This window comes from Carassius auratus, chromosome 16, assembly GCF_003368295.1.
Source record: "Carassius auratus strain Wakin chromosome 16, ASM336829v1, whole genome shotgun sequence".
Lineage (NCBI taxonomy): Eukaryota > Metazoa > Chordata > Actinopteri > Cypriniformes > Cyprinidae > Carassius > Carassius auratus.
Genome location: NC_039258.1, coordinates 17,136,948 through 17,150,930, shown reverse-complemented (window position 1 = coordinate 17,150,930; position 13,983 = coordinate 17,136,948). Strand labels below are relative to the sequence as shown.

The following is a 13,983-nucleotide window of genomic DNA, read 5'->3' as shown; positions in this document are numbered from 1 at the left end:
TTTCTGTATGTTAAATACTATTTATTATGAAATAGGCTTTGTACTTCACTCGCATCGACATCATCCTTCACATCAGCTATATCAGCACAGGTTGGTGGTGGTCACACTGACTGCAACAGATTGTACAACGGAGCAGTGCAACGTTTTATGTTTCTTTAACTGTATTTGATTTTTAATAATGAACATGCTGCAATGTCGGAAAATACATGTGTCTGTGTGCGTGCGAGGCGCTGGCGTGATCTGGTCATACCAACGCTGGCTGGTAATCCAGACAGAAGCAAAACATCATTCAAGACTGTCAAGATTTGCTAAATAAATAAAACTGTAAAATAAATAAAACTGTAAAGCTTTTGCTAAACAAAAGAAAACTATTTTCTGCTGTCCCATTTTCCTTTCCGTGAACTTTGGATCGCGTCACAATAAAACAAAAATAAGAAAATAATTTTTCTTTTTTTTGTTAATCTGTCAATGATTTAAGTGAAATACATTTTGTGTAGGCCAATATTCATTAGACTATTCCTTTTAGGTTAGCATATAGTTTTATTCTGTTTTCTCTGTTCTCAGAAGCTTTGCAGGTGCATGTAATCTGTCAAATCCTTCTTACACTATCCTCGGATAAGCTCTAATGCATTGCCATTGTGACTTACCTATGATGAATTTACAGCTGCATTTCTCACGTCTAATGCGTCAGAGTCACATCTGTATGTCTGAATTCCTGATTGGTTGACAGCTAATTTCAAATATTGAATGAAATGATGAAATAACATTAAGACCTTGTTAATGGCCATTTAAATTTTTTCGATTCTGTTCGCAACTATACAATTTGATTTAGTTTCTGTTTCTTTTCCTGTCAAAATTTTGTTCGTTTCATTACTTGAACCGGTTCGGAGCCCTGATTTACACTACTGTCAATCTCAAATATTTCCAGTCTCAATCTAGTCTTATATATGGAAGAAGTCAAGAATATATTTGATCCTGAAATCCATGTCAACACAACATCACAAATTATGAAAACTTTATACCGTTTGCCCATCTACACGTACTGATAAACACAAGTTTTCTCTGCATCTACAGAAGCCCTGAAACCCCTATTCCCTTACCTTTTTATCACTGAGGCCAGACACCGTGTCAATGTATTCCTCTTGGATCATGAAGGCAGCCAGGTTGGCAGTGTAGCTGGCCAGGAAGATGACAGCAAAGAAAGCCCAGACAAGAACCATGATCTTGCTAGTGGTTCCTTTGGGGTTCTCCACTGGAACGGAGTTATTGAAGACCAGAGCCCAAAGAAGCCAGATTGACTTCCCTATTGTGAACTTAGAACCTCTGGCCTCTGACAGAGAAGAGCAAGTGAAACAGAGAAAGAAAGACTTTTAGCACTGCCTTGAATCTTAAAGGCACTTTAAGTATTTATCAGCTCCAAACAAACTAAAAGATATCAAAACTGATAAACGGATAAAAAAGGCTTTCTAAACTTCTCCTATGCAGATGATGAGGTGAGAAAGTGGTGCCGGCGCCAGAGGATAAAGAAGAGAGCAGAGGAAGGAGAGGTATACAGAGCACAAGTCTGCAGTCCTTTATTATACATGAGTGTCTGCGAAACTGCCTGCACCACAAATATCAAACCCATGTCCAGGCCGATAAAGAACAGAGGTGAACTCAGCCATTAGGATTCCTGAATAAACTCAGTCACAGGCAACTCATTTATGTCCATTCAAATAACACTTGAAACTACCAAAGTTTGACCTTATCAAAAGGTTAAATGCAGGACTAAGAGCAAATTGGACTCACTCTTGCCACTCTGAAGGCTACGGTTGTACCCCACTGGACTGAAAAACTCAAAGATGAAAACCGTCACTGCCACCACAGTCAGGCACATTACAAACATCATCACCCACACAGCAGGGCTGTACGGCTCTGAGAGAGGGCACAGAGAAAGAGGAGAGGACAGAGAGAAATCAGAACCATTAGTATTACTGTTTTTCTTTTCTTGTTGTTTACTTGGTTTGTACACAACAGAGCAGAAATTAATACCAGGGGTTTAGCAACCATAAGAACTGGAGGTGACCTTTGGAAATGACTAAATTATGTTAAATTTAATTAACTTTTTAACGTAACTATTAATTCAAAATGCCATTATATTTGCCAAAATAATAAATTTTTATTTGTTCATGCATTTTATGGGAACTGAACTCATAATTCTTGCTAGTGACATGCAAAACAAAAAACGAAAACAAATCAAAACACATTTACATGTGGCAGACACCTATATTAAAAACAACTTTAATTGCATTTTAAGGTATATATTTTTATCCATTCATGCATCCTTGATATTGCTAGTGCTATGCTATTTAAAATAAAATAAAATAAAATAAAATATTAAAAGTGCCGTATATATTTTTTTGGAAATTGGTCCCATGACTTTGACTTTGCTAGTGCTATGCTCAAAACAAAATAAAACAAAACACATTTACAGCTGGCTTACACCTGTATTAAAAACATTTTAAAGTAAAACAAAACAAAACAAAACTTGACATTTGGCAGACACTTCAAAAGACTTTTACTAGCAACTATTCAAAGCGACTTAAATGTAGCTTCAATTAGGGCTGCTCAGTTATGGCAAAAATCACAATCACAAATATTTTGGTCAATATTGTAATCACGTTTATTTAAAGGTGCCATAGAATGCATTGATACAATATTTTAAATTGTTTTGTGATGTCCCCAGAGTGTGTATGTTAAGTTTTATCCCACAGATAAATTTTTATAGCTTCTTGAAATTGCCACTTTTAGGTTATGAGCCAAATGCTCTGTTTATGTGTATGGCCCCTTTAAATGAAAATAAGCTGGTGCTCCCGCCTCTTTTCCAGTGCTGCCACTGTTGCCACGTGTTGCTTTTCATGTCCGCAGGAGGGTTTTGTTGCGAAAACCTGGTAACCCTGCTCCCTTCTCAGAAGAGTGCGGAGCGCCAAGTATAAGACATGTTCGTGGATCAACATCTTTTGATGATCCATGATCAACATAATTGTCCAAAAATAAAAAACTTAACCCAATCCCTGCCCCTAAACCTAACCCAACCCATAATGTATTCCAAAAATAAGTGGGAAATGATGGCTAACTAACAAGAGTGTAGAAACACCTAACCCTGATTTTAAGCCTAAAACAGATATTTCTTGAAAAGTTATATCTCAATTCTGATTGGTTGATTGGAATGTTGTTCCAGGATCATCAAGGATGTTGATCCAGGAACATGTTGTACTTGGTGAAATCACGCTCACCTCGCAGGTATTGACCTCACACATTGCTTCCAAACGCAATTTTTAACTACCACATTCCTATTCTCGATCATTCTGGTAGCACGTGAAGGCAGCATTAGTGAACAGGCAGAGACAATGGTAGCTTTAGCAACATTAGTCTTACAGAGAGCCAAGAAGCTTTTTTGGAAAACAAAATATGATGCGTGATTCTTACTTTGTCCGGAGTCTGGACGTTTGCGCACGAGGCGTTGGCATCGCTCCCTCTTTCAGAAGCAATCTTTGCACAACTCCAGCGCTGAACTGATCCTCGTTTGTGAGGCAGTCCAGTGTAAAATGTTAGCACAAACTTTTCAATTTTTTCCGGGACATTTCCTTCGAAAATGCAAGATAACCAACGTGTCCTCAGCAGTCTATGAAGACTCCAATGTTTGTTGGTGCATCCCAACATAGACACTTTTAATGGTTCTTTGGCGCTGACATTATATCTTCAGCAGCTACAGCTATGGTGGACTGTAGCTGTGTATATGCTAACAGGGCAGAGAGCCTCACAAATGGGTGGGACTTTCACCGACTATGTCGTCATAGTCTGGAACTGCTTGTCTGGAGAGACTGTTTATAATTTTTTGAGAATTATAAAACAATGAGTGAGTGGATTTACCATTATATTCTGGTTGTTTTCACACACTGTGGCCACACAACTGTGCTCAAACACCTTATAAAATTGATTTTTGCATTCCATGGCACCTTTAACACGATTATTAGTGGGTCATGAACAAAACGTTATATTAGTGATAAAAGTCCTCAAAAATTAATGAAAATAATTAAACTTTCAGTAATACAATAAAAACAAAAAGCAAAGGTCAAAAACAATAGAAAAAATGTTAAAAATGAAACAAACAGTGCTTTGAGATTTTTAAGGAAGTCTAAAGTATTCAGCTAACAGTATACTACAGCAATTAAATAATCAAATGTAAAATTAAACAGCATAATCTTCGATGTAAGAATTACACGTGCTCTGTTTCTTATTAAAGTCACAAAAGTCCTTCAGTCAACAGCGGAGAGTGGTTTTCTCGGTCTTTTGTTGTGTGATATGACACAAGGAATATTACCCGCTGTTGCTTTAAGAACTGTACGGATCCAGTATACTGTTACACACATACTGTATTTTCATTCTCAACTGTTTACGTTCACTTAAGACATAACTGACGAGTGTTTATATGAATAATCACCAAGCTATGTCTTTTAGTGTATTTGACTGTTTAGGCATGCAATTTAAGCTAAAAGTTTACTTTACTTTTCTGCTTCGTGTCAGAGAGCATGCAGAGATCATCACAAGTTCTTTTTCACACTTTTAGAAACATTAAACAAATCTAATAAACATTCATAAATCAAGCACTTCCCATTTTGCGAAAATCACGTTACATGATTTTACTGATTTGCATGTTAAGTTTGGGCTTTTAAGGAGGAGTGCCACACTGACTGGAAAGGGATGGAATGGGGCACATTAATCATTTTATCTCGACTATTGCATTTTCATAATAGTTGGAAGCCGAAATCAAAATAAAAAATGTATTTCGGTTAATTGCACAGCCCTAACTTCAATGTAGAGTATTTTTATCCGTTCATGCAGTCTCCAGGAATTGAAGTCATGAATTTGATGCAGCTAGTGCCATGCTCTGAAGTAAAATAAAATGTAAAATAAATTATAAATTAAAATAAAATAAATGTACAGCACTGAGTTTGTCTGAAAAATGTTGATTTAGTGCTTCTCACTGAAGTGTGATAAATAGTTTGTTTTGAAAGGGAACTGTAAGTCTGATTGATGAGCTCTGAAATGATACGCACCAGTACCTGGAAAGTCATACATCATAATCACATGCAGCAGCGACTGATTAAAGTCAAATATGATGAAGCATTATGGCCCGCACGAGACTCAAACTCACCAAGAAAAGCAGAGGGAGAGACGGTTCCGTTACTGCGAGAGACCATGACGCTGATGCCCGTTTCCACGAAGGGCACAGAGAAGTCCACAACCTCTGACCTCTCCTCGTTGATAGTGAGAGAGCCGATCGCCATGTCTGCCCGCTTGTACACAACCTAGTGAACAGGAGGAAGTGGAAGATTGTATTTTTGCCCTTTTGCCACTTTTATTAGTAGCAGGAAGGTTTTATTTACAGGATTTATAGGGACTCATTTTACAGGAGCATTAGACCTAGTAAAATTCTGCTTTGCCCCAGTAAACTTTTACTGATTAATCCTTGTTTGACAAGGGATACAATTACCGTATACCGACCTAAGAAACATGATAGACTACTCAAAGGATTTGATCACATCCAAAACATCACAGGCTAGTCGAGGTGGACATTTCCTTAATTTAGATCTTCTAGGGAATCTTAGGTTTGCCCTGAGATCATGTGGCCACTGTAATTTGCACAGAAATCAGAGACTGAAAGGTAGCTAGCTACTAAGCTAAAATATGCTAATGTCTGAATGAGTAGCTATTGCAATCATTATATTGAATAGGATAGGGAAGAAGCAACAAAGAAGTACAGGAAGAGAGAGGGGCACTGGGACATGCATTTGTCTGGAACAACTACCCTCTGTTCCACAGCTCTGACATGAAAAATGCATTATGGATCAAGATTATGATCCATAATGCATGCTCAACCAGAAAACTATATAAAGAAAACTATATGATCAACCATCTTCGAAGTGTTTAAAGTCCACATGTACCAGAAGTTGCTGCTGACTTTATTTCAGTGTAGCAACGTATTTCCAGCTGAAACGGAATATTGAATAGAGAGATTGGTTTTATTTTCGTGCTCCTCCTCTCTGTCTCTCTCATAGCAGAATATTTAAGAATATTCTGCCCAAGCCGTTAAACTGACGTCCTCAGAGAAGGAATGCCATTCCAGAGCGGAAGTAGATGTTCAGATTTTGATTAAAGATTAGCAAAACACGGATTAATTGTTCACATCAAGACTAGCAATGTAAGCTAGTAAAGTAAATAAATTTTGATTTCATGCAGACTTTAATATAAAGTGCTGTGAAATTTCAACACCTTAGTGCTTTTCTTTTTAGATAAATAGAATGTGCATTACTGCAGAGGATTCTGCCAGTTATCAGTTAACACTGGTTTTGTTTATGTTTATTATATAAAATTTAGTTATTTAACAGCAGTCATGCTACTTCACTATATGTACTGTACACTACCATACAAAACTTTGGGTCAGTAATCTTTTTTTATTTTAAAAGAATTATTAATTTTATTAAGCAAGGATGCATTCAATTTATCAAAAGGGAACACAAATTAATTTTACATTATTACAAAAAAATGTATATTTCAAATAAATTCAGTTGTTTTGAATTTTATAATAATCATAGATCCCTAGGAAAAAAATAGGTTCTGCAAAAATATCAAGCAGCTCAGCTGTTTTTAACATTGATAATACATTTATTCACTTGTCAGATAATTGTGTTTCTTGAACATAATAAATGTTTCTTGAGAACCAAATCAGCATATTTCAACATATATCAGCAATGATATCTGATGGATCATGTGACACTGAAGACAAAACTGTTCTTTTAAATTGTATTTATAAAAAATAAATTATATTTCACAATATTTTGCCATACTGCATTTTTGATCAAATAAATGTAGCCTACGTGATTAGAGAAAACATAAACTTTTGAAGGCTAGTGTATATTTTTTAACTTTTTTCAGCACAGTATATACAGCATGGCCATTGATAGAGTTATATTAGTTTTTTATACATTTGTGGAATAACATGCTTTAAAAAAATAAATAAATAATAACTTTTTATGTAACCAAACACAAAATAATCAGATGAGTAATTAATTATTGTAAGAATCACGAGGCATACATTAAAGTTTAGGAAGCCAAAGGTCACTCATCATGCTTTGAATAAATATAGGATGATTGATTGCCAGTATTTAAAAAGTAAACTACAGAATTTATTTAGTTTTCATTTTCCGGGTCATAGATAGGGTACAAATATTTGCAGGTTAGAATTTTGCAAATAATAAACTGAACTAGTGATCATCTGTAACCTGTAGTTACATTAATGCCACACAATAGTGTTACAAAAAATGTAAAACTGCTGCTAAAACAAAAATGGCCAGAACTGAACACTTTGGTTCTTTGAACTCTACCCCCAGGCCCCCTAGAAAATAAAGGAGCACTTTTTTTACTTGATGTGGAGAAGCACCAGCAATGCCACTGGAAAGAGGCCGTGAAACGTTAGGGAGAAAAGAGAGGAACCAGCTTGGGAATTGACACGAAGATGAATCAAACTCGTGTTGCCCGCATGAGCACCACGGCTCAATCGCTAGACTACGGCCCTAACAGAATTTCCTCTACACTTTACTGATCAAAGCATTCACTGTGCACCAAACCTAGACAGTCAAAGAACTGGTGATATGGAGGTGAGTCCTCAGCATTTTGCCTGAACACAGGAGCCATATGTGGTGAGTAACAGGTGGCCTATCTGCAAATTCAGAGAACCTCTATCTCTAATTAATATTCAATCCACGTACTGACTGCATTCCAGTATCCATAATTTGGCCGGGCAGATAGTGTAGTAAGAAGCCTGCAAACATAGACGCTACAGGAGGCAGGTTATCCATCTCGAGACAGTAAACCCCATACAGAGAGAAAGCATGCCTAGGAATACCAAAAAGGAGGGACAACATTAACATCTTTACTTTCCAGTGCAGCTCTTTTCTCACTTTGCATTCTGTTTTATATTCCTGAATGGTGTGAAAAGCTTGTGATGCAGAGGAACGGGATTTATGGTGACGGTGCAGAGTTGAGTCACTGCCTAAAGTCATGCAGGTTGCAAGCTTTCCCAAATCTCCTCTGACAGCTTGAACGCTGCATTGATTCCAAAAAGACACGCACCTGCCTGTGTGTGTGTGGGGGAGAAGGGATTGTTTAGGTAGTATAATTTCCAGTGTGCAGCGAGAACTAGTGCATCCTTGTTGCTAGTGAGCCTGCACGTTTCTTGGTCTGCAGAGACTGTGGAAAGAACATCGATGAAGTTGTTTCCTCGTGAGCGCGCCGCAGCCCCAGTCCTGCTGCAGGCCGGCCTGCCGCACAGGGGAAATGTGGACCTGTCGTAGATAGAAGATCAAAGCTGTTCACGCACACACACACACACACTTGCAGCCTGAGAAAATAACCCTAAGCACTGCGCCTACAGGGGCCGTGCTGACAGCTGATTGGCTGAGCATCAAAATATGCAGTGAAGAGACCAAAAGCGAGCGAGAGAGAGAGAGGGAAAGGAAAAGACTGAGAAAAAGAAAACGACGTGGTCACAGAAAAAGCGATATACTGAAAACCGAGGAGCAGTGAGAAGGGGAAAAAAATGCATAGGATACCGTGAGAAATAATAAGAGCAGAAGAATGGAAATGAGACGTTGAAAAGAGCTGTCTCCATTCCCTAGCAACTGTCTCGAACAGGCATCACTCCAGGATGTGAGCGCCACAGCAGGGTCTCGCTCTCAAAACAACAACCCTCCTGTCTGCCATTCACAACTCGTTTTTGGCTGGTTTCAGGCCTCTGTCTTGGATACCTCCTTGTATGTGCGAGTGACCCATTAGCCGATTCCCTTGGCACTGTGTTAAAAGGTTTCAGAGTGTTTCAGTATTCCTGGAGGCTGGCTGATACTGGTGGGAATTTAGTCATCAAACAGGGCAACAAGTGACTTCTCTGTTACATCACGCACTGTACTGGAATTACACGGTCAAACACTTTACAAAGAGCAGGGGGGTTCAACCTCCTGCACTCAGACCCTCAAGGACCCCCAGTTAAAAAAAAAAAAAACTTTGATATCTTCAGCAAACCCTTAACTTTCATTAAGATCATTAAAAATAGAATTTAATTAAAAAAAAAAAATTCATCATCACAGACAAAAATCACATTTTAAACTAGAAAAGTTATTTTAAATTGTAATATTATTTCACAAATTTACAGTCTGTTTTTTTTTTTATAATATTATATAGCTATAATTTTTAATAGCTAGAAATGAAAAGAAAACCTGCGTATAGGTTCGTGGTAAACAAATATTTCTTCTTGTAACTTTCTTAGGAATATTTCCTGCCTTTTGTGACCTTTACCTTGCTCACTGATGGTTTTATGGCAGTATGGAGTCTAAAGTTGCTCTGGAACAATATTTATTCTATTTGAAAATGTAATTGTACTGGAAGAAAAAAAGATATAGAAATATATTTTTTTTACTTTCATTTTAAATATAATTAAAAGAAATGTAATTATTGCTTATAAATATTTTTTCTGATATTTTAATATTTTTATCTATTTTGAGTCTTTATGCAAATAAGTCTTTATGGCTGAAAATACAGTATAGCTGCTTTTACATTTTAGGGATGGGGTCCCTCTCAAGGAAAGCAACATTTTTGAAGGTCTTTGGCTTGAAAAGGTTTGCAAACCCCTGCCTTAGTGTTGAAACCCCTGGGTAAGACACTCTGGTGACCACATAGTGTCACACATCCACTTCCTTCAACAGAACATGGACATATGTTATAAGCTCACATTAATTCCTTCCTGCAACTTCTTCAAAAACACTGCACCATGACCTTAACTATCCCATAATCACAGTGTTTGATCATCATGACTACTGATACTAAAGGGAATAGCAGCCTTGCCTTTAATCTGTAGTCCTCTCTCCACCTAATGCCTGAATTTACATATGTAAGTGAAGTCTTCTCAGTGATATTGCTGACCTCATCAGCCCAGTGAATAAGGAGAGGCACTGATGGGAATACAACAAGCTCGGCCGGTTTAAAGTAGGGGAAAGAAACAAAAAGCTTCCCTCACCTCTCCCACCATCCCGTTCCAAACTCCATCAATCTTTTTCCCATGTTTCCCATTGGTCACCAAGTAGAGGTCATAGGTGAAGCCGACAATTTTGGCCAATCGCTTAAGGATGTCGATGCAGAATCCCTTGCAGCACTGTTTCATGGGTGCCACCCCTTCCTGAATTGTACTGTAATCAGAGAGAAAGTGCTTAGTTATGTGTCATTGCATGTGTCTATAAAACCAATCATATAATAACAATCAAAAATATATAATATGATATAATATAATATAATATAATATAATATAATAATTGAAACAGAATTTTGTTTTAATTTGTAATAATATTTTACTATATTTATTTTAAAATATGAGTGTTATATACACACACACACACACACACAGTATACACCTGAAGACAGAAAACAAGAGAAATAGTGTTACCAAAAGGAATGAGAGTTACAGAGGGAATGTGAAATAAACAAATACACAAGAATGGGAAGGGTTTTTCAGAAGTATACTATCTTGGTACATTTTCTGAGATATAGCTAAAAATGATATAATTAGATGAAACACAGGCATCCATATTTCTGGTGTGGAAGCAGCGAAGCAGTATCTGCCGAGAAACGTGTACAGGCTAGAGCTCAAGCAGATTGACAAGCAACATGATGGCTAAGTATGAACAGAGATCGCCACAAGGCAAAGCCAAAATGAGAGGGGAAGCGAGAAAAAAGAGAGAGGAAACGAGTGATCGATTGCAAAGCGAAGGCAGGTGAGTATAGCCCCTGGAACTTCATAGTGATATGCTGGGGAGGAAAAAAGATACACAGAGATAAAGATTAAATTGAAAGAATGTGACAAATGACCGGAGGAAGCTGATCAAAGCTTCCGAACTGAACTCTTTGGAGGAAGAAAAAACAGGACATGCTTGCAACCTCAAATTACGATTTCTGCTGTAAATACTTCATTGGTATGCCAAAGATTGCTTTTCAATTAACAAATCAAATTTAAGCAATGCTTGCAAAACACTCTTAAGAAAACAATATCAAAATAAAGTGATGTCATAATATATTTGAATATCTAAAAAGGGTTGATGGTCAAAATGTTGGTTTAATAATTATAGTATTTAAGTTGTGATAAAATAAAATCAATTGAAATAAATGTCTTGTAATAAATGCTGCCAGTAATAAAAAATAAAATAAATAATAATAAAAAAATGCTTGCAAAACACTAAAAATTAAATTGAAATGATTGAAATTCGGCACCAAATGTAAAATATTTATGACATTAAAACTATTCTTTTGACCAAACAATTATCAAGCTAAAGTAGTGAATATAAAGATTGTAGTGTTGGCATCTGAGGGACTGCATTACTAATACAAATTTGGCTGCAATAGATGCATAACTGCATTTCTCCTCTAACACCTGTATTTGATCTCTGACAGAAGTAGTGTTGTTAAAAGTGCCGACTGCAATACCATTCGTTACTGAAATAAATAAAAAAAATGGGTCCGTTACCATCAGCGGATCCCTAATATATCTGCACATAGACTGATCCGCTGATAGACGTGGATTTCAAACAGTATTGTGTGTTTCTGTGTGTGCGCTCGGTGAAGAGCATGAAGCGATTTGCATTGAAGCCAATCACAGACATTGAGCATGTGAAAACAATGACCAATCAGTGCTGTTTAATAATCTGCTCAACAGTGCTCAAATCTTAGTTGGAAATGGATGTTTTTTTTTTATTTCAGTACTGAATGGTATCGCGGCTGATACTTTTGACAACACTAGACAAAAGATTTGGCAAAATGTGGAATGACACTGCAAAGCCTGTCTCGCTGAAAGGTCAGACCAGTGGGAAGAAAATCTAGTTCCTAACCTGAAACATACAACTTTCTAATTTAACTTTGGTTTCTTGGGATCCACTGGAACAATTTAACAACAATGTTCCTTTTCCCCAATAAAGAAAAGCCATGATAAAAGGCAGACGAGGTGGTCAGATCAGTACTAACCTGGCATTGAGAGGCCGTCTGCATGGCACAGAGTCTCTAATGCAGGTTCCAGAGGCAGGGTCTGCAAGCTCCACGATAACGAAGGGCCGCTCCTCCAGGGTCACAACCCTCAGGTGCTGAGCATCATCGGGCGGCTGCAGGAATGGACCATATCGAGACCAAGCAGGGTACCTCAGACGTAACACCCCATTCTCCCACCATCCTACCTAAGACCACACATACAGTACATGGTCGAGGGTCAGAGGTCATCTGTGTCTTTGCAGTTGCAGAAATGTGGCTAATAAATGGATATATCAATTTAATAGGCTGTGCTTATAATGACCGTGACACTTATAATGACCATGACAAAAGCTGTTTAAACATGACTACTTCTCATTATGAATCCAATTCATAAATCAATAATACATGGAAGTCAAAGGTCTTTTTTTAGCCGTTTTAGCTATTTAAAACGGTTTATTCTAATAGAGTCATTGAGGCTGGATTACAGACAGGAATGGCTTTCTTTTCTCAGGTTAAGCCTGTAAAGTGAGGAAGGATAGTGAAAAATGAAAGACTATCTCCTCTATGTTCCTCTGTGAGCTTATAGCTGAGGGCTCTCTAAAAACAGTCCTGTGCCCTTTTTATTCATTGGGGAAGGAGTGGATTTTTCTTTACAGAAAAAAAAGACAGATTTTTAGCTAAGTGACGGGCCACAGAGGAAAAGGTTACGAGCCTGAGAAAAAACAGCAGAGGGGTAAAATGTGTCAAGATAGGCTATGACAGTACAACTGAGCTCATAATCCATATACAGAAGATAAAGATCCGTAGAACTGTGGGAATCAGAGTACTTCACAGAAAATATACCAAAACAAAAAGCATGCTTTTATTTACAAGTATTATTGTAAGTATTGTTTCCATGTATTATTATTATTATTATTATTATTATTAGAAATAAAACTATTACTATGATAAATGACATGTATATTATACTTTGTATAAAAGCTTAATAATCATAATATTAATATAAATACGTTTTTATACAAATTATAATTTACATGTTTTAATATCAGTGTTGTCAAAATTAGCACATTAACACAGGTGATTTATTTTTTAGGCGTTAAAAATATTTAGTGCCATTAAAATAGTGGAGAAGCTAGGGTTGGTCACCCCACTCATAAATGCTGCTTCTGTCTCTTTTTTTTTCTTGTCAAGAATTGTATTTATTTAACGTCTTTACAACCACATCTACATGAGATTTCACCTCAGCACCAGCCGTCCAATAAGCTTCAGCAGAACAACAGTGAACTGCGGTCAGATGAGATGTTGTCTGGTGTATACTGTATGTATTTTTTCCTGTCCTGTCAGCTGTTATACTGTACTTGTAGCAGGTGATCTTTAATTGCATGCACAAAAATGGCGCATGCTGTAGCCTGTATCATTTCATATTAAATTGTGAATAAAATTACAAGCATGCGTATCAAATCTGCATCACATTTTGGCAGCGGCAGCTCTTAAAGTCATAGCAGCCATTTAATTGATGAAGTGCACAGGTAAATATTATATTTATTATAATGGGTTTATGTAAACATTGATTTACGATTATTTAAATAGAAGTTTTTTAAAGTCTTAAATGTTAAAATTGATGGCTCTCCAAATTTTACTGTAATGTTGAATGGCTATAGTCAATGGGTAAATATTAGGAAAAACAATTCCCTAGAGACATCAGTAGTTTTGGTATCAGTGATACTCACCTTACACTTCACCAAATATAAAAAAAATACTGTCTTTATGTTGTTTATACATTAATTTGAGGATTGAATGTGAAATTATTGCAATATAAAAATATATTTAAAAAATGTAATGTTATGTGGGATTAATCGCGATTCATTTTAGAAAAAAAAG

The 13,983-nt window shown here is 36.8% G+C and overlaps 1 protein-coding gene across 1 annotated transcript in view; it reads right to left on the bottom strand.

Moving 5' to 3' along the window:
• grin2db (glutamate receptor, ionotropic, N-methyl D-aspartate 2D, b) overlaps positions 1-13,983 on the bottom strand; it is a 71,261-nt gene that overhangs the window by 12,037 nt on the left and 45,241 nt on the right. Inside the window, exons 7-11 of the mRNA XM_026284471.1 lie at positions 12,103-12,308; positions 10,112-10,280; positions 5,198-5,351; positions 1,789-1,914; positions 1,101-1,330 (exon numbers count right to left, since the gene is read on the bottom strand). Coding sequence (XP_026140256.1) covers positions 1,101-1,330; positions 1,789-1,914; positions 5,198-5,351; positions 10,112-10,280; positions 12,103-12,308 — 885 coding nt within the window. The remainder of the gene's footprint in view (positions 1-1,100; positions 1,331-1,788; positions 1,915-5,197; positions 5,352-10,111; positions 10,281-12,102; positions 12,309-13,983) is intronic.